This window comes from Papaver somniferum, chromosome 2, assembly GCF_003573695.1.
Source record: "Papaver somniferum cultivar HN1 chromosome 2, ASM357369v1, whole genome shotgun sequence".
Classification (NCBI taxonomy): Eukaryota; Viridiplantae; Streptophyta; class Magnoliopsida; order Ranunculales; family Papaveraceae; genus Papaver; species Papaver somniferum.
In genome coordinates this window covers 217,399,412-217,419,050 of record NC_039359.1, presented here as the reverse complement: position 1 = coordinate 217,419,050, position 19,639 = coordinate 217,399,412, and the positions used below count along the sequence as shown (strand labels likewise).

Here is a 19,639-nt window from a genome sequence, read left to right as displayed (position 1 = left end):
CTTGAGACCAACTTTACGCTGACAATCTTGTCTGTTGATCCACTTAATTAAGCTAAATGTAATATTAGTTTTAAATTTGTTTTAACTGTATGTCTTAAATTAACTGTAGTTATGCGTGTAACTTAAATATAATATTTAGTTTGAACTTAAATTAAACAATCTTTTTCCGTTAAATAAAATTTGAATTATATAAGTTACACTAATAAAATAAAATTGAGCACAAAAAACAACTAAAAATGTATATTGTAATAAAATAAAATAAAATTGAGCACAAAAAACGAAAAAAAAAAAGACAAAACAACTAAAAATGTATATTGATTGGTGTTCTACCCACTTGTTTTTTTTAAAGCCAATGAACTTCACTCGGACTACTCAAACAAAAGAAGAAAAAAAGTGACGGATGTGGGATTTGAACCACGATCAATCACTGAGCACTGATAGAGGCGAGTTGTGCTTGCATGAGACATTAAGTCCCACCTCATACTCATGAGTCAGCTATGGACGTTTCATGAGGCCTTAGAGATGTTGTGACCAGTTGTATCTCACGGGGAAGTGCTCGGAATCATACATGTAGATTCCTTATAGACCAAGGGTTGAGTCTCTCTCGTGAGAGTTGAGTTTGACCAATGAAGGTTGAACTTCATCATGTTCGACTAGGCCCGAGCTTCATTCAGTGCTGCTAGGGATGAGCTGGGGCCATGAGGATAAGGGTTGAGGTGTGGTCGTGGGAGCTAGGGTAAGGCCTTCCTATTACTTTGAGATTCAGGTGTCCTTGAATCTTTGCTGCAGATCTTGAGACCAACTTTACGCTGACAATCTTGTCTGTTGATCCACTTAATTAAGCTAAATGTAATATTAGTTTTAAATTTGTTTTAACTGTATGTCTTAAATTAACTGTAGTTATGCGTGTAACTTAAATATAAAATTTAGTTTGAACTTAAATTAAACAATCTTTTTCCGTTAAATAAAATTTGAATTATATAAGTTACACTAATAAAATAAAATTGAGCACAAAAAACAACTAAAAATGTATATTGTAATAAAATAAAATAAAATTGAGCACAAAAAACGAAAAAAAAAAAGACAAAACAACTAAAAATGTATATTGATTGGTGTTCTACCCACTTGTTTTTTTTAAAGCCAATGAACTTCACTCGGACTACTCAAACAAAAGAAGAAAAAAAGTGACGGCTGTGGGATTTGAACCCACGCCCTTTCGGACCAGAGCCTGATTCTGGCGCCTTAGACCACTCGGCCAAACCGTCTGAATTTGTTAGTAAGGTAATAAGAAATTAAGATAATTAAATAAATTTTAATCTCAACTCCTTTAAACCAGTTTTCCTGTAAGATTTCCAGAAGAAAGGGCAGCCTTGCAGGGAAGGAGTAGTATGCTCATTCACATGCTAGATTCTCACTGATACAAAAAGACAGCACTGTATTATACGTGTCTGTTTATTACCAGAACATGTGGCACATTTAAAGCAAAATTCCAACCATATATACATTTTCCAGACTTTTATTATCATCACCAAATCAACATTGAAAAAGAACCCATTTTTATTCTCAACAAACCTTCTCTCTCAGTAATGGCAGAATCTAAACCAGAACAAAGTGCCTGTCAATCAGGTAACATTCTTTTTTTTTTCATGTCTTATACTCAATGGGTTCTGTTTGAATTTTGATTTCATGTCCTTTAAATTACAGAATTAGCCAATTAGGGTTTTTCCTTTATAATTTTCAGATTTTGAATTTTTCTATATAGTGTTTTTCTCTAATCTTTGATCAATGGGTGTTCAGTAATTTTGGTTCTTGATTAATGGGTTTTGCATAAATTTGAGATTTTGATAAGAATTTTGTTTTGTTGTTTGATAAAGTGGAAGAAGTAAAAGCCCCAAATTTGATGGAAAGAGCAAAAGAAGAGGTCACAGCAATTGCTCATACTGATAGGTCTCCAAAACATCATATAGAAACTCATGGGACAAGTGATGATATTGATGAAAACACAAAACCTGAGGAAATCAAAGGTCCTAGTGTTTTTCAAAGAGCTAAAGAAGAAATTGAAGCACTAGTTGAAGCAATTCATCCAAAGAAAGAATCATCATCATCTGATGATCATTCGAAGAAAGATGGCGGTGGTTTCTTTGCTTCAATTGGGAGGAGTTTGGAGAAAGTTTGTTCACCTAAAGGGAAGAAAACTTAAAACTGTTATGTGAGTGTTTGAGGTTTGATTTTGAATCCTTGCTTTTGTGGTGGTATGGCAATGAATGTACTATATATATACTGTTGATGATAACTCTGATTTGACGTTCCGAGGATTATAAAAACTTGAAGTTTCTTATCATATGTTGTTCATTGATAATGTTAATGATTGTCGAGTTGATTATACAGTTACATTGGAGTTGCTTGACATAAGATGTAGTGTACATTTGGTTTTGGAATGTTTAACTGAGATAATTGCCTTAGCTAGATAGCCATAATGTGGTAGATAGCTATTTCGTATCCACTGGATATGCTTTGATCACAGTGACTCTTCTATTCATAAATTTAGCAAGAAGGGAAGCCGAGACACTCTATTCAGGTGATCTGCTTTATTCAGCAATTCTGTTTCCAGGATATGTTGCTGTTTCCTTTTGAGTTGATTGTACGGTTACATTCGGGTTGATTGACACTGGATGTAGTGTATCTTTGGTTTTGGAGTATTTAGCTTAGAATCTAAGATAATGCCTTGGCTAGAACTATAAAAATGCAGGCATAGCCATAATGTGACCTTTAAGGTTCACTGAACACCTTCTTTGATTTATTCATAAATTTAAGTAAGAAGGGAAGCCGAGATGCTCCATTCAGGTGATCTGCTTCATTCTGCAATTCCGTTACCTTGTTATGTCGGTGTTTCCTACTTTTGAAATGCTGAAATTGCTATGGCATATTTCAAATATGGGGTGATGGCAATTGAATATTTTGATTTATTTTTGTTGACCTCTGTATGGGAACCATGGAGTTTGTATTCTTGTTTCAGTGTCTTTGCCTTGTTGCCCTGAACTTGACAGGCGGCAATTGGTGATGATGCCGTGTGCAGTGAACTTGGTTTGTTATCTAGTTTTTGATAGGCGCCAATTATTGATGGTGCGCCTTATTGCCCTGAACTTGGGGACTATTAACTAGATTTTCACGATGCTGATGATAATACGGAATGTGGCAAAATAAAAGATAATGTGGAAAGCAAATTGAACGGTTGCGACTATGGGGTTGTGGCCTTGTGGGGCAAGTGTCTCAATAGTGGTACATTACAGCAGCTATGTAAGATGACTCACAAGGTGTCTGTAATGACATAATAGACTGCAGAATGCAGTATAGAGAGGGATGGTTCAATGTATGTAAATTTTGTACTATTGCAGATTCACAACCATGATACAGCTATAAGGAGAACCCTTGACTACTCTCTCTATAGGTCATTGCAAAAACAGTTCTTTGCATATGACTTAAACTTGTAACTACTGGGATGAAATGAATCCACCTCTGAAATCTGAATTGATTGACTGAATGAATCTAGTAAATGAAGACAGTTTCTTATATTCAGTAATTTCAAAGCTGTCACAGGAAAAAACATTTAACTGATTTGGTAATTTTTTGCCATGATGATTTAAAGAGCAAACAAGAGGACAGACAGTACAACTAAAGGTGAAAAAGACAGATGATTGCAGGATTTCTGTAATGACATGTTGTAGTACCATCACTTAAATTCTTGATCTTTGTTGACTGAAAATCTAACTAATACTACCTTGTTTTATCTTCTGTTTTTTACTGCAACAAATTGCAGTAGAAGCTTTATCAGAAGTTTCTTTCTCCATTTAGTGAAAGACAACTGTTGCAGTCAGGAGGATAGTCTAGGATATTTATTTTCTTTACTAAGTTCTTCTTCTAAAAGGCTATGGTTTAAGTTGACTGTGTTTTTCTGATGAAGCAACTAACACTTTACATAGACTTGGAATCCAAGTGAGAAGACTACAGTACAAGGTCATTTCACTTTCACTTCCTTCTGGAATCCCAACACAAATAACATCCATCAAGTGTGAGTGATTTCAAAATTCTTAAAGTCCCTCTACTTTTCTCCTTTAAATTCTTAAAGTCCTTCTGGAATCCTTCACCCTCACTTTCAAAGACTTGAGTAGCTTAGAGTCAAATCTACAACATCTTCATGTGGGTTCTTCAGGGACAACAGAAGAGAAGAATCAGGGTTCTAGTTGCAGCATTTTTGCTACTAATGTGCTGGGTTTCTGCATCAAGTAGGAACATTGAGGCTCATCTGCAAGGTAAGTAAAGCTGCTATAGCTCTCGTTCTTGGTCTTCATTGTTCTATATTTCTTAAGCAGGCAAACTATACTTAACAATGGGTATTTTCATAACATCTTTCCGTTCAAATTTTCAGATTTGAAGAGCTACAAAAAAGATAACCATTCCTTCACAGGCCAGAGTACAGAAGTCTTGCCAGCTAGAGTGGAATCTACACAGGTACAGTTGCTCTCTATGAATCTATCCCTCTCATAATCTTGCCATTGTTTTGAGTTTTATGCAACTTGATTTCTATCTTTTGGCTTGATTTGCAGGGGTCTGAGAAGGAGGTAGTAGTTGCAAGTGAAGAAGCATGTGATGGGTTGAGCACACTTGGATCAAGGCCTCCAAGTTGTGTGCACAGATGTGAAGGTTGCAACCCATGTGCAGCTATACAAGTGCCTACACGAACTGATCAATTGAATCTTCAGTACGCGAATTATGAACCAGAAGACTGGAAATGCAAATGTGGAAATGATTTCTTCGACCCATGAATAGATCAAACCTAGAAACCCCCTCTTTTTTTAATCGCGAACGTAAAAAACCAAATTTCATTTCTTTGGTTTTGATATCTATTGTAAGAATCTTTGTACACGTTCATATATCGAGTACAATAGAGAAATTTTGTTAAATTCAAATGCATTCAGAGTATTGAAGTTACAAAGTATAATCTGCAGGAACGAAACTAGCAATTGAAGGGTATTCTTGTCGAGACATCTAATTTAAATAGGATCCCAATTTACTTACATAACTCCAGTCATTGTCACTTCAAAATATCTCACAAAGGAGTACAAATATCATCTTTACTAAATGCACTTCTGGTCCCAAGGAGTCCTTCTCGCCCAATCTGAATCAACTCGATGGCAAACATGGGGTTTTTCTCTGGAAAGGGATCCTCTGAATGGTTGTGTCTAAAGCTGGTTTTGTATGCCAATTCATAAAAAGGCTTAGTTTTGATTCATCCAGCGGATGCAGATGGAGCTTTTTGCCGAGGTGGTACCCTTAAATACGACTTCATCATGTCATATGCCGTGAAACCAATAGCAACGGATGGAACAATCTGAATGCACCAGATATTGAACAATCAGAAGAAGAAAGTTTAAGAATAAAAATTCAAAAGACTGAAAGATTACAGTGGAATGCAGATTCGGAATTAAGCATGGAAACAAGTGTAACTTCTCAATTTACCTTCACATAATTGATGCTTAATCCAGCAAATAACTGTTTACATCCTTGATCGCGAATGATGGAGGTCAGTCCTTGCATTGTGGTCCTGTACCTAGGATCACCTAGATGATTTGACGGTTGCATTGTTTGAACCTGAAAAATATGATATACCCATGAAACTCAACACTCCAAGATCTTGCAACCAAATAAAAATTTCACACAGACCAAAAAGAAAGAAACAACATCCAGTAGAAGAAATAATGTAAAGTAACATCTACAGTAAGAAAAAATCTTAAGAAAGCTCTAGTGACTAATAAAGTTTACCGTAAAGGAAATCTTCAATTCATGGTATGAAAAAATCTTAAGAAACCTATAGGGGCTAATAATTACAATAAAAATCTCTAAACAGACCATTTTGATAAAGGCCGCATAGAAATAAATTTGCAGGAAAGGATGAAGTGGGATACCTGCATTTGTCTCCTAACAACATCTAGCGGGTATGTGAAGGTTTGACCAAATAGTCCTGCTAAAGCCCCGCAAGAGAGGCGCATCATTACAGATTTCTGTTGTTCTTCAGGAACATGCCTCTTAAGTTCCTCATATACGTAGAACTTCAAACCAGCATATGGAAGGATTCCAATGAGTGTTGGACCTGCTCAACAATCAACATGAAAGTGTGTCAGCCAGTTTTCCGGACAACGAAAGAAATGATCCCAATTCTAAGGAAAAAGGATAGGCAACAATCAGTGGGAAAACAATGTTAAAGTAGTACACGAGAAGAAGAAATAAGGGCAAGGACACAAACCTATTCCACGGTACAAGGAACGAGCCCCGCCTTCTCTGTAAACACTCTTAAAGAAATCTCTTATCCCACTATATGCTGGCAGCGATTGGGAACTGCTCATACCATTTCCAAAACTACCACCTCTTCTACCCAGAACCTATCAGAGCATAACGAATTATTAGCGTGAAGAGAAACAGTAAGCCTTTCCCAGGCACAAAATAGACACATCTGAAATAAAGTCACTACTAACACAGAGACCTAAATTTGGTTATCACCACAACTCTCATTAAGATCTATAAGAATTACTTTATGTCGGAAAAGCATTATTCTAGAAAAAAACCTCAATTAAATTCGACAACTAAAGGAGGTTGTTTTTCATTAGGGGCTCAAAGTATTACAAAAATGTGTGGCAGATGTATACCTGGTAAGCAAGTTTTGTTCGAGCTAAATCTAGAGGGTAGGTTACTAAGACTGCTGTCCCTCCAGCTACTGAACCAGCAACCAGATCAACGATAGGTCCTGTTCCCAATGCAGAGTAGTTATTCAAGATCCAACATCGGTATTGCTCATAAGTCATAAAGTGCAATGCCGCATAGGGAACAATCCGAAGAACGCTAGCACCATTTCCTCTGAAACACAAAATAAGAAAATCTTATTATTTACAATCCACATAAAATTTCCGATTAGTTACTACTCAAATTCAATGACATTCATACTTGTAGAATCCGCGAACACCTTCCTGTTTTAGTAACTTCTTCAACGATTGCCAAACTCCAATTGAATGATATCCTTCAGTTCTAGTCTGTTAAAATTTAAAATTCAGAAAAAACAAATAAAACAATAAGATAAACTTGCAAAGAGAGACAAGGAGAATATCACTATGTCTATTTCAATAGCCAGATTATCTTTTACTTGTAAGAATCAAGGTACTCTGTTGAAATCCCACAATTTACGTTTACGCAACTCAAATAGGCATGCAACCAAAGAATCACTCGCGATAACATGCTCAAGAGTATTACACATCCAAATAAAAGCTTAGCAGGGATTTCAAAACTGACTCAGGTTTAGCCTCCCAATAACTTAATATTCCTTTAAACAAGAGAATGCAACAAAAAACAAACGAGATATGGCATGCATTTGAAAAATGATTGATGCCCCAAAGTAACAAACACTACAGGTAGATGGTGATAATTTGTCCCAACTTCGCTGGTAAATGACCAGAACATGAAAGTGTAGAAGGACCAGTTTGTGTTTTGTATATAAGAACTGAATCAAATTTGAGACAGCCTGGTACACTAGCACTCCAATGATGTAGTTGTACAACTCTGTGGGGGTTTATGGTTAAATCTTGGGTTATTGATGAAAATTTTCTACTTAGTAAGTCCAAATAATGGGGTTTCAGAATCCATCCCTTGTTCTGCATCCCCTTTGGAGCAGACACAAGTAATGTCCCACGTCGTGCTTACAACATTTGGTTTCTTCCAACTTTTAAGCAACGACGCAGACTTAAAATAGTCGAAACTAATCTTTCCATTTACATAGGCCATGACAAAACCCTTCTATGTACTTCATTCCTTTTGTGTCATGCAATGTCAAAATTCCTACCATCAATATTATTAAACATATAGGCAACAAAATTGAAACAGCATCAATAGCACAAAATCTACTGGAATAAAAGGTAGAGTACTAGACACCAAGGTGACCGATGCAATGGCGAACCGAACCGAAGTGATTGTGACATGATAACCATAATTTAAGACAACATGCAGAAACAATTTGAGATCAAGGAATTACCTGCAATAGTATCTTAATCCTTTCTAATGGAGCAACTGCAGTTTTAGCAAAAGCTCCAGCACATCCACCAGCAATCAATTCTTTAACATAAACAGGTAAAGAATCAATGAAATAAACTTCCCTTTTCAATTCCTTAACACCCAAAGTAGTAGATCCTTGAGAAGAACCCATCTTTCAAAAAAATTACTGACTCAAAAAAACAAAAAACTCAATCCAAATTCAAATCCAAAAAATCAATCAGAATTCGAATTCACCCAGTCTGTAATTTAGCAAATTCTTTATCCCATCGATCTCTCGGGAGACAAAAGTAAGAACCTTTTTTAGTTTCAATTAATAACATTAAATCACTCAGAAACCAATTAGAAGAAAGATTCTCAATGACTAGATCATAATAATTTTCAATTACAATCTTATACATTCACTGATTCAGAATTCTAATTACAACCCAGATTGTAAAAATCAATTATAAACCTCAAATGAATGAGCTATTTCCATTAATTTCAGAGATTTAATGAAAACCCATTCAAATCTTTCAATGAATATGTTTGTTGAAAAAGACGAGAAACCGACATGAATGGTTAGAGAGAGATTGAATGTTGAAACTTTAGATGACCTAAACACGTTGTGTGAATGTGAATCTCTCCTTAGCCTCTGGAAGGAGAAGCTTTTTTAAGGTTTCTTCTTTCAATCTCTCTCTCTGTGTCTCTTTCGTCCTCTCTTTCCTTTTTCTATGAAGTTGCAGAAAATATAGTATTTTATAGGAAGAGCTGGTTTAATCTTGACCGTTTGATTAGTTGTTGGATTAGCTACTAATGAAAAAGGTATTAAATTAGGTCATTAGTTAGTAGTCTACGGTGGTCCAAAAATCATCTAGCTTAGAATTGCCACAAATAATTATTTTTGTTTTTGGAAAGCCTGGATTTTTCATTATTTTGTTGGAAAGCCAGTTGGATGGGCAAACACGCTTTACCGGAAGAAAAAAAAACAACTACGAATCACTCGAGCGTAGATATCTTTACCGAATGGTAAAGATTTTCTCGTTGGTAGTTCTTGTGTCGCCAATCGAAATTCAGTTACTAGTCAGTAAGTAACTCTGAAAACTAAACCAGGAACCACAATGAAGTATCGGTCCAGCGAACTGAGTTTTTTTTTTTCTGAAGCATGAAATTTATTAGATTACTAGAAAGCTACTAGACACACTAGGATAGGAAATACCTGAATGGTCAACAATTACAATTGGATCGGTACGCCAAGAATCTCCAGCGAAATGAGTGTCCCTTCAATTGATGCATTTTGGATGTTTATTTTTATTAACTCAAACTTAGGTCTGATTCTGAAGAATGAGAGGTAACTACAAGTAAGAGCAGTTCCTATGGACTCAACAAACACGAAAAATGGATGTTCAAACCAACAAATTTGTTGGTTTGTTCATTGAGTTGGAGGATGTAGCGCGCGTTTGATGATAGGTCGGGCGATCTTCACTCCAGCGCCGGCGTTGGAGACAAAACCGCTTGCGCTTTTATTTCGGGCGGGCGCTTTCGGTTAAAGCGCTAGAGCTTGTCCTTCCAGCGCCGCGTTTTTCATAGAATCGCCAACGGTTGAATCTGGATGGCTGATAATTCTTGTGATCTAACGGTTATATTTTTTGAGTTGTATAAATAATCCTCATTTAAACTTCAAATTCACACATTCTTCACTCTCAAATCATCTACAAAAATGCCTCTCAGAGTTCGTGGTTTTAGATTCACTAAACAAGAGAATTTAGCTATTTGTAGAGCCTTTGTTTTTCACACACAAGATGCTGTCATGAGCAATGTAGACGATTCGACGTTGACTTTCTGGGAGAAAGTTTACAGAATGTTCACCGCTGAAACTGGGAACATACATGGGCGTGATTCTCACGGATTCCAGCATCGTTTAGTGTAATTAGTATGAATGCATTAGAGTTCGTCGCCCAACTAATGGAGAATCACCAAAATAAGCTCAACGTTGAAGCCGAACATGAAGTGTTTCCAAGAATTCCAGCGATGTGGCAAGCATCTCACCGCGGTCGTCCTTTCAACTTCCATGCTTGTTTCAACATTCTTAGGGTGCTCAACAAATACGATCCCTACATCTCCCTAGAAATTCCACCACCCGTCGGGAATTGACGCCTATGTAGTAGTTGTTTTAATTTAATCTATTTCTTTTATTCTCATGTATGATGTGGTTGTTCAATGAAGTATGTTTTTATTTATGAAATTGATGGTGCAATATTTAATCGAGGAAAATTTTAAATTACACAAAATAAACAACAAATTAAATAACATAATACCATAGAATCGATTTGTCCTTCAACTTCAATCAGCCCACTCCACCAAAAAACACTTAGGACATTCCCAGAAATACCTTCCATATGTTTCTTCTTCATAAGAAGTCCACAAATGAATAAAAGTCTTGCAGTCGGGCTTTGAGCATCCGTCGATTCTTTGTGGAAAATGTTTGTATTTGTGATCTCCATATCCACAATGCTTGTAGTGTAATAACTCCTTCTTCAATTTAGCTTTAAGTTTGAAGTTTTTGCAGAGTGTTGCAATCTTTTCTTCTTCTTCCTTTTTAATCTTCAAAGCATCATCTAGCATATGTGGTTCCTCTGGACAGTTGGGATCTTGACATTGCAAATACCTGAGATTTTCCGGTTGTGATTCAATCACTATTCTGATGCGTGAACAACCTTCTCGGGGACACTTTGAATACATCCAAGGGCATTGCATAAGACTGTGGTTATCCATGAAACATAATGGACAAACCTCTTGTGCTTCGCCACATAATATTTGCTTCGCTTTTCCTTTTAGAAAACGTGGATGTTGAGAAATAAATTTGTTGGTTTGGTTAAGAGGCCACCCTAGTGTTGTATTTATATAAAAAAAAAAAATTGGCGTTGGTAATTAAAACGGGCAGTTTTACTACAAACGCCAACTCATATGGTAATTCAAACGGGTGCTTAAAGGAAAGTCGCGCGGTTTTACTACCAACGCCAACGGCTACATTTCCAACGGATCGATTTCTTTCTCGACCTATAAATTCCATTCTTCCCATCTTCAAAATCACATCTTCTTCTTCTTCTTATTTTATAAAACTCTTAATCACTCTCACTCTGTAGAAATGTCTGTTAGAAATCGTGGTCCCAAGTTTACCAAAGAAAAGGACATAACTATATGCAAAACATATTTTTTCATAGGGTAATCACTGGTGTTATTTTTCATGGCCGTTCTTTTTGGGAGAACGTTTTTTCAGTGTTCGTCTCACTGACGAGAAACCCAGGAAACCGAGATTATCGTCGATTGCGTGCTCGTTTTCAATCTATTAGGCTTGCAGTCCAGACGTTTCTTGCTCTGGTAATGGAAATTGATCAAGAAAAGTTCAGCGGTGTAACTGAAGATGAAGTGATTCAAACAACTCTTGATAATTGGGAGGAAGCTCACGACAAACCTTTTCGCTACAAAGCGTGTTTCAGAATTCTAAAAGATGGTCCATCTCAATCACACCGTTACTGCACTCAAATGCCGCTCCCGGTCTTTAGAATGGAATAAGATGTTACTCTTGTTCGATCTTGGATACATCTGAAAAAGCGGGGGTCTAACAACACAACCCAATATTTCACCTTAGCAATTTCTATGGACAAACTCGAATATACTTTCAAGAGAATAAACAAGACTCAATCAATTAAAAGTATATCAACGAGTTTATATCTCTCTCTTGATTTGATTTGCTCAAGCAGATCCTGTGAGTTCTAATCAAATACAAGAAATAACTTGGGCGGTACCAAAGACCAATGTACAAGGATCAATCAATGATAATCAACAACCAAAGATTGGATTAATCCAATTGATGATCTACATGCACAACCTGTATTATTTCAATTATAAAGATAAACAATATAATGCGGAAACTGAAATAACACAGACACCAGAAATTTTGTTAACGAGGAAACCGCAAATGCAAAAAAACCCCGGGACCTAGTCCAGATTGAATACACACTGTATTAAGCCGCTACAAGCACTAGCCTAGTCCAGGCTAACTTCAGACTGGACTATAGTTGAACCCCAATCAGTCTCCCACTGATCCAAGGTACAGTTGTATTCCTACGCCTCTGATCCCCACCAAGATACTGCGCACTTGATTCCCTTAACTGATCTCACCCAAAACTAAGAGTTGCTACGACCCAAAATCGCAGGCTTTAACAATAAACAAATTTGTCTCACACAGACAAGTTTATCAAAGGATCAATCTGTCTCCCACAGAAAAACTCTAAAAGTTTTTGTTCCATCTTTTGATAATATTCAAGGTGAACATGAACCAATTGATAATCCGGTCTTATATTCCCGAAGAACAACCTAGATTAATCAATCACCTCACAGCAATCTTAATCGTATGGTAGCGAAACAAGATGTTACGAAATCACAAACAATGAGACGAAAGTGTTTGTGATTACTTTTATATCTTGCCTATCGGGAAACTCTCACGATCTTGAGCCAATCAGTATGATTGTATTATTACGATAGAAGATGCAAGATCAGATCACACAACTACGATAAAAGTAGTATCGGTCTGGCTTCACAATCCCAATGAAGTCTTTAAGTCGTTAACCTGGTTTTAGAAGACGAAAACCCAAGGTTAAAGGAGAAACGACTCTAGCACGCAAACTAGTATCACACGTAAGCTGTGGGGATTAGTTTTGCAGAGTTGCTAGATGTCCCCTTATATAGCCTTTCAAATCAGGGTTTTGCCTTAGTTACAAAGCAATCAATATCCATCGTTAGATGAAAACCTTATTTAGATTTAAGCTAATATTTCTCAACCGTTAAATCGAAAACTTAGCTTGTTATACACAAATGACTGTACGCTTCTAGGTTTGTTAACCGCACCCAAACGTGTATATTGTTGGTTCAACAATAGTCTACCCAAAAAGGTTATAATCATATGAGCGTTTCATACAAACCATGTTCTTCTTCACCATAACTAGTTCAAATGACTCAAATGAACTAGTTAAGAGAGTTGTTCAATTGCAAGGAAATCTTACGTAACTACACAAGACACAATTGAAGCAAAGATGATTTGATTCACTCGAATCGGTTTATGAACTTTAATAGCCACGGTTTGCAAATACATTCCCTAGTATTTTAAGATTAAGTTCAGAAATCATCTTTAGATATATAACCTTCTCAAGTTCACAGACTAGGTTCGCGGACTTAAGACACCGGATAGAGTTTACAAACTCCAGCAGAAATTATCGGGTTCGAGAACTTCGCCGGTTCGCGGACTTGGCTCACACAAGTAGTTTGTCAACTCCAGGAGAAATTCTCGGGTTTGAGAACTTCGGTAGTTCGTGGACTGAGTTCGCGTACTTGGAACTTGCCATACTTCCGGTTCTCTTGATCAACAAAGTTCGAAAAATTCGGTTCAAGGAATCCATTGGTTATGTAATCTACACTCTCATTCCAATCATTGAAACATTCTTAGAGGACGTTATACAGTTGTTACACTATTTATCCTCAAAGCAATTTTCAAAGTGATTGAAACATTCATGACTTTCGTCAATAGGTAAAGATAAACTTGGTCGAAGCGAAAAGCTTACCAACACATATTTCGAGATTAAGATAGGCGAGGTATACTCGTCTCGAAATACCAAATTGTATGATCTAGTCTATATATATAGCATACGACTTTTGTCTCAAAGAGTAGGAGATAGAATAGATAGACTTTTGAGTGACAAATAAGTTCAAGTCTCCACATACCTTTTTTTCGAGAAGTTCCACCGGTTCCTTGAGTAGATCTTCTACTTGTATGATGAATCGTCATGAAGTCCTTGAGCTCAACTACACTTACTATCCTAGTCCGATACTTAGCTATAAGAGACGAGAAATCAAGACTTATAGTTTTGATCACTAACTTTGACAAACATGCTTGAGATAGCAACGCATGCGAGTTTGACCGAGCAGTGCTCTAAAAATCTCCCACTTTGTCAATTTCGGTGACAAAACTATCAATACATATGGAATACAAAAAAGATAATGAAACTTTAGTATCTCCCATTCCACATGTCTAATCTTCAACATTCCTCGAAATCTTCGTCACTTCCAAGTACTCCAATGATCCCAAAGGTTGTAAGTTTAGCATCACCGTTGTTGAAGATCCGTAGCTATAACAATGAGAAACCATCGGTCTCGATCATTATTATACGGTGTCATAGTATTACTACGCAGTGTCAAAGTCCAATTGTATCACAACTTCAACAATAATACTATGGTGATATGTATCACCCCCCTTAGTCAATACTCCATCTCACATTAAAACCACTCCCTCTTACATAATGATCCAAAAACCATATGTATTTGTAGTGTGGACTACATATTAATTCTCCCCCTTTTTGTCAATAAAAATGGCAAAGGTATAAGAACAGGATCATAATGAAATTTCCGTAAATCATAATGAAATTTCCGTAAGAGACATTTCATGACTGAGAGAAATAAACACACACATCATATTATTTAGATGCAATCATATAGCCGAAGCTAACAACATTCACCAAGGAGTTTAAAGATACAAGATAACCCCTCTAAAATTCCACAGCCGCACACCCCTCAAGATATGACCATTAAGCACAAGTTCGAAAGAACTCTCCCCCATTTGATGTCATTCTCGAAAGAACAAAAACGAGCGACCTTAATTTCAAGAGAAACGAAGGATTTTTATTGGACACCAAAACCATGAGAATGATTTTTATATCCAAAACTCAATCAAATTATTCATAAGTAAACCCATGAATAATTCAATCGGAATACATAATCAAATTAAACACAAAAGTAATAAATTTAATTCATTGTGCTCAACATAAGTAAACTTACGGAGCAACGACTAAGATAACCATACAAGAGAGTGATTGGCTTAATCGTTCATATACTCAACACAAGAGAACTTGTGGAGTAATAACTAAATAACCAACAAGATGATTAATTTAGTTCTAAATGCTCAATATAAAGTACCTCATGGAACAACCAACAAAGCTAATCAAAAATAATCAACTTGGTTGTATCGTGCTCAACATAAGATGCATTACGGAGCCTCACAGTAATACAAAAAGATGGATCAATGAAGATCAATATCGTGGAATACACAAGGATTCATTATTTTGCACAAACATATGCAATAGCAATAATCCTTGGATACAAAAGATTTTAACCTATCTTCCGCCAAAGATTGACAATATAGGATTAACTTTTGTATATGTCAAAAGTCTATTCATTCCTAAACCAATAAACGAATACCGATCATGAACGACTTTACTTTTGACAAATTATGGGACAATTTAGTTCACGGACGTAAACACCAATATCCCATAACAATTTGCAATATAACAAATCATAAAGATTAAATACTGCAAAAACATCATCCTCCAAATAGTTATAGAATTTAATCCAATAAATCTAAAAACATGAATATGATAACGTTGGACATAGCTATGTGTAATCGCAATAATTTTTATTCGAAACTCTAGTAGTCCTTCTCAAAAATAAGAATAAATTCTCATAAAAAGTTTCTTAGGCATCAAGACAAACTCGTAATGCACATACAAGATGATTTGTCCTAAGAGGGTAGAATCAATCTTTTTCGCCCGGATTTATACCAAGAATAGCTACCAAAGGCGTATAAAAAGATTTTCTTAACAAAGAAGGACATACAAAGTCAATAGCGACCATGCACCATAGTTCACATAGGATGATTGTGAACATTCAAGAATTCCATAGCACTGCGTACTACTTTCCATTCCTGAACTTCCTTCTTTGTGATTCACCAACAACATTCTTGTAAAAGCTACAAATTATCTTATAAGAGTAGTACTCCAAGAATCCAAGTGCCCAAATCCAAGAGAAGTGGAACAATTGCGACGAAACTGAGCAAAACGCTCAAAAACAAGAGACAGGACAAATACCAATCTTAACTCATCCAAATTCAAGGTTTCTCATCTCCATTTTTAATATAATTCAAAGATGAAGAGAATGCAAAAAGAATGAGGTCAATCCAAGTTCGTACGAAGAAGATACGGCTAAAACAAGTTTACCGAATATCGTCGTCAAGTATGCATACAGGTTTGCAAATGAATTTTCGTATCCTGGAGCAGTATGTAGACTGGGTTTGCGAACTTAAACCCCTGTATTTGGTTTTAAATGATGTTATGCATACTTGGTATGTTTACCATGAAGTCCAAACATCCCGAACTAATGTTTTCAAACCTAAACATTGAAACACCTTAAACACATATCAAGTTAGGTAGAAATGAACGATAACCAAGGTACATGGATCATTATAAGTACTCAAACAAGTAATAAAAACATAAAACTTGCTCAAGTTTATAGACATACCTTTTTAGAAAAGTCCAATTGAATTCTACATCTTTACCGAATATAATCTGTGCGCCCCAGTTGTTGTGCTTCCCTCATCATATACATAGGAGGGCATTTCTTGGTGAGGATGCACTTTCAACACAAACAAGTTGTGTTGAGGTGAACAATGTCTTGCTCACCATGGAACCAAGAAAGAGTTTCTTTCCAACAACTCCTAAATCTTGTAGTGTTGAGAAACACCCAACGAACTGTTTTTATAAGTCTATCAAAGAACTTCAAGAGAACCCAAAAAGATTTGTGTTTCTGATTTCTTGTTTTCCAACTTATAAAAAACAGTTTCTGCAGATAGTTTTTAGTACTGCTAAGGGAAACTCTTTTGATAAAAAGAGACGTCATAGATTCTTCATAAAATAAGACAATACTACTATCTTGATAGGAAGTATCAGGAATTGAGCAACGAGTCAATTCATGCTTTGAGGTGATACACTCAGATGACTGAGATTTAAACTCCTCTTGTAATTCGTTTAGTTTATCACAACTAATTGGATTACACAGAGGAGGAGCATTGCTCTCACTGATTAGTAAATCAATATCAACCTCAACATGAACATTATTCATCATAACTTGATTTAGCCTGTCAAGAGATTCTTGCTCTTTCTGGAGGTATAACTCAACATCAAGAGATAAGCTCTCAAGCTTCTTTTCAAACCCTGTAAACACTTCAAGGGATTTTAAACCTGGTGGAGGTTTAGATAGAATTTCTTCTACATATTTTATTAAATCAGTCATGGAAGAGAATTCTGAAATCCCTGGATATGGTGGTGCATTTATTGAGATAACACTATTGTCCATAGATTCAGATCGCTACAAACACCGACTTGTAAGGTCTTAAATGTGTTTGCATGCTCTGACACCAATTGAAAAAACGGGGGTCTAACAACACCACCCAATATTTCGCTTAGCAATCTGTATGGACAAACTCGAATATACTTTCAAGAGAATCAACAAGACTCAATCAATTAAAAGTATATCAACGAGTTTATATGTCTCTCTTGATTTGATTTACTCAAGCAGATCCTGCAAGTTCTAATCAAATACAAGGAATAATTTGGACGGTAACAAAGACCAATGTCCAAGGATCAATAAATGATAATAAACAACCAAAGGTTGGATTAATCCAATTGATGATCTAAACGCACAACCTGTATTATTTCAATTATAAAGATAAACAATATAATGCGGAAACTGAAATAACATAGACACCAGAAATTTTGTTAACGAGGAAACCGCAAATGCAGAAAAACCCCGGGACCTAATCCAGATTGAATACATACTGTATTAAGCCGCTACAGACACTAGCCTACTCCAAGCTAACTCCGGACTGGACTATAGTTGAACCCCAATCAGTCTCCCACTGATCTAAGGTACAGTTGTACTCGTACGCCTCTGATCCCAGCAGGATACTGCGCACTTGATTCCCTTAGCTGATCTCACCCACAACTAAGAGTTGCTACGACCCAAAATCGCAGGCTTTAACAATAAACAAATCTGTCTCACACAAACAAGTTTATCAAAGGATCAATCTGTCTCCCACAGAAAAACCCTAAAAGTTTTTGTTCCGTCTTTTGATAATAATCAAGGTGAACAGGAACCAATTGATAATCTGGTCTTATATTCCCGAAGAACAACCTAGATTAATCAATCACCTCACAACAATCTTAATCGTATAGTAGCGAAACAAGATGTTGCGGATCACAAACAATGAGACGAAGGTGTTTGTGATTAATTTTATATCTTGCCTATCGGAGAATTCTAACGATCTCGAGCCAATCAATATGATTGTAATATTACGATCGAATATGCAATATCAGATCACACAACTACGATAAAAGTAGTATCGGTCTGGCTTCAAAATCCCAATGAAGTCTTTAAGTCGTTAACCTGGTTTTAAAAGAAGAAAACCTAAGGTTAAAGGAGAAACGACTCTAGCACGCAAACTAGTATCTCACGTAAGGTTTGGGGACTAGTTTTGCAGAGTTGCTAGATGTCCCCTTATATAGCCTTTCAAATCAGGGTTTTGCCATAGTTACAAAGCAACCAATATCCACCGTTAGACGAAAACCTGATTTAGATTCAAGCTCATATTTCTCAACCGTTAGATCGAAAACTTAGCTTGTTATACACAAATGACTGTACGCTTCTAGGTTTGTTAACCGCACCCAAACGTGTACGTTGTTGGTTCAACAATAGTCTACCCAAAAAGGTTAACCATATGAGCGTTTCATACCAACCATGTTCTTCTTCACCATAACTAGTTCAAATGACTCAAATGAACTAGTTAAGAGAGTTGTTCAATTGCAAGGAAATCTTATGTAACTACAAAAGACACAATTGGAAGCTCAGTAGAAAAAAAAAACACAAGACACAATTGAAGCAAAGATGATTTGATTCACTCGAATCGGTTCATGAACTTTAATAGCCACGGTTTGCAAATGCATTCCTTAGTCTTTTAAGATTAAGTTTAGAAATCATCTTTAGGTATATAACCTTCTCAAGTTCGCAGACTAGGTTCGCGGACTTAAGATACCGAATAGAGTTTACAAACTCCAGCAGAAATTCTCGAGTTTCGAAAACTTCGTCGGTACGCGGACTAGGTTCGCAGACTTGGCTCACGCAAGTAGTTTGTCAACTCCGGCATAAATTCTCGGGTTTGAGAACTTCGGCAGTTCGTGGACTGAGTTCGCATACTTGGAACTTGCCATACTTCCGGTTCTCTTGATCAACAAAGTTCGAAAACTTCGGTTCAAGGAATCCATTGGTTATGTAATCTAAACTCTCATTCTAATCATTGAAACATTCTTAGAAGACGTTATATAGTTGTTACACTATTTCTCGTCAAAACAATTTTCAAAGTGATTGAAACATTCATGACTTTCGTCACTAGGTAAAGATAAACTTGGTCGAAGCGAAAAACTTACCAACACATATTTCGAGATATAGATAGGCGAGGTATACTCGGCTCGAAATACCAAATATGTATGATCTAGTCTATATATATAACATACGACTTTTGTCTCAAAGAGTATGAGATAGAATAGATAGACTTTTGAGTGACAGATAAGTTCAAGTCTCCACATATCTTTCTTTCGAGAAGTTCCACCGGTTCTTTGAGTAGATCTTC

General features: G+C 36.3%; 3 protein-coding genes and 1 non-coding gene across 5 annotated transcripts; 2 read left to right on the top strand and 2 right to left on the bottom strand.

The window, feature by feature from the left end:
* Positions 1-1,185: 1,185 nt before the first annotated feature.
* TRNAL-CAG lies at positions 1,186-1,265 on the bottom strand. Its single transcript has one exon. It is a non-coding gene; the product is annotated as a tRNA-Leu (tRNA).
* Positions 1,266-1,358: 93 nt separating this feature from the next.
* On the top strand, positions 1,359-4,980 carry LOC113350547 (EPIDERMAL PATTERNING FACTOR-like protein 2). 2 transcript variants are annotated; one of them, XM_026594699.1, is made up of 5 exons: positions 1,359-1,626; positions 1,875-4,069; positions 4,211-4,310; positions 4,427-4,509; positions 4,605-4,980. In XM_026594699.1, the coding sequence occupies exons 3-5, from the start codon at positions 4,262-4,264 to the stop codon at positions 4,821-4,823; spliced, it is 351 nt and encodes a 116-aa protein (XP_026450484.1). In that variant the 5' UTR covers positions 1,359-1,626; positions 1,875-4,069; positions 4,211-4,261; the 3' UTR covers positions 4,824-4,980. The 2 variants fall into 2 exon arrangements, with proteins under 2 accessions (XP_026450484.1, XP_026450483.1); XM_026594698.1 differs by having other exon boundaries at positions 1,875-4,310.
* On the top strand, positions 1,587-2,200 carry LOC113352866. Its single transcript, XM_026596626.1, has 2 exons — positions 1,587-1,626; positions 1,875-2,200. The coding sequence occupies exons 1-2, from the start codon at positions 1,587-1,589 to the stop codon at positions 2,198-2,200; spliced, it is 366 nt and encodes a 121-aa protein (XP_026452411.1).
* Positions 4,947-8,786, bottom strand: LOC113350546 (mitochondrial carrier protein CoAc1-like). The gene is made up of 7 exons (XM_026594697.1): positions 8,075-8,786; positions 6,997-7,082; positions 6,702-6,909; positions 6,302-6,437; positions 5,964-6,148; positions 5,518-5,649; positions 4,947-5,389 (listed from the first exon to the last, which is right to left on the bottom strand). The coding sequence occupies exons 1-7, from the start codon at positions 8,243-8,245 to the stop codon at positions 5,288-5,290; spliced, it is 1,020 nt and encodes a 339-aa protein (XP_026450482.1). The 5' UTR covers positions 8,246-8,786; the 3' UTR covers positions 4,947-5,287.
* Between the last annotated feature and the right edge of the window lie 10,853 nt (positions 8,787-19,639).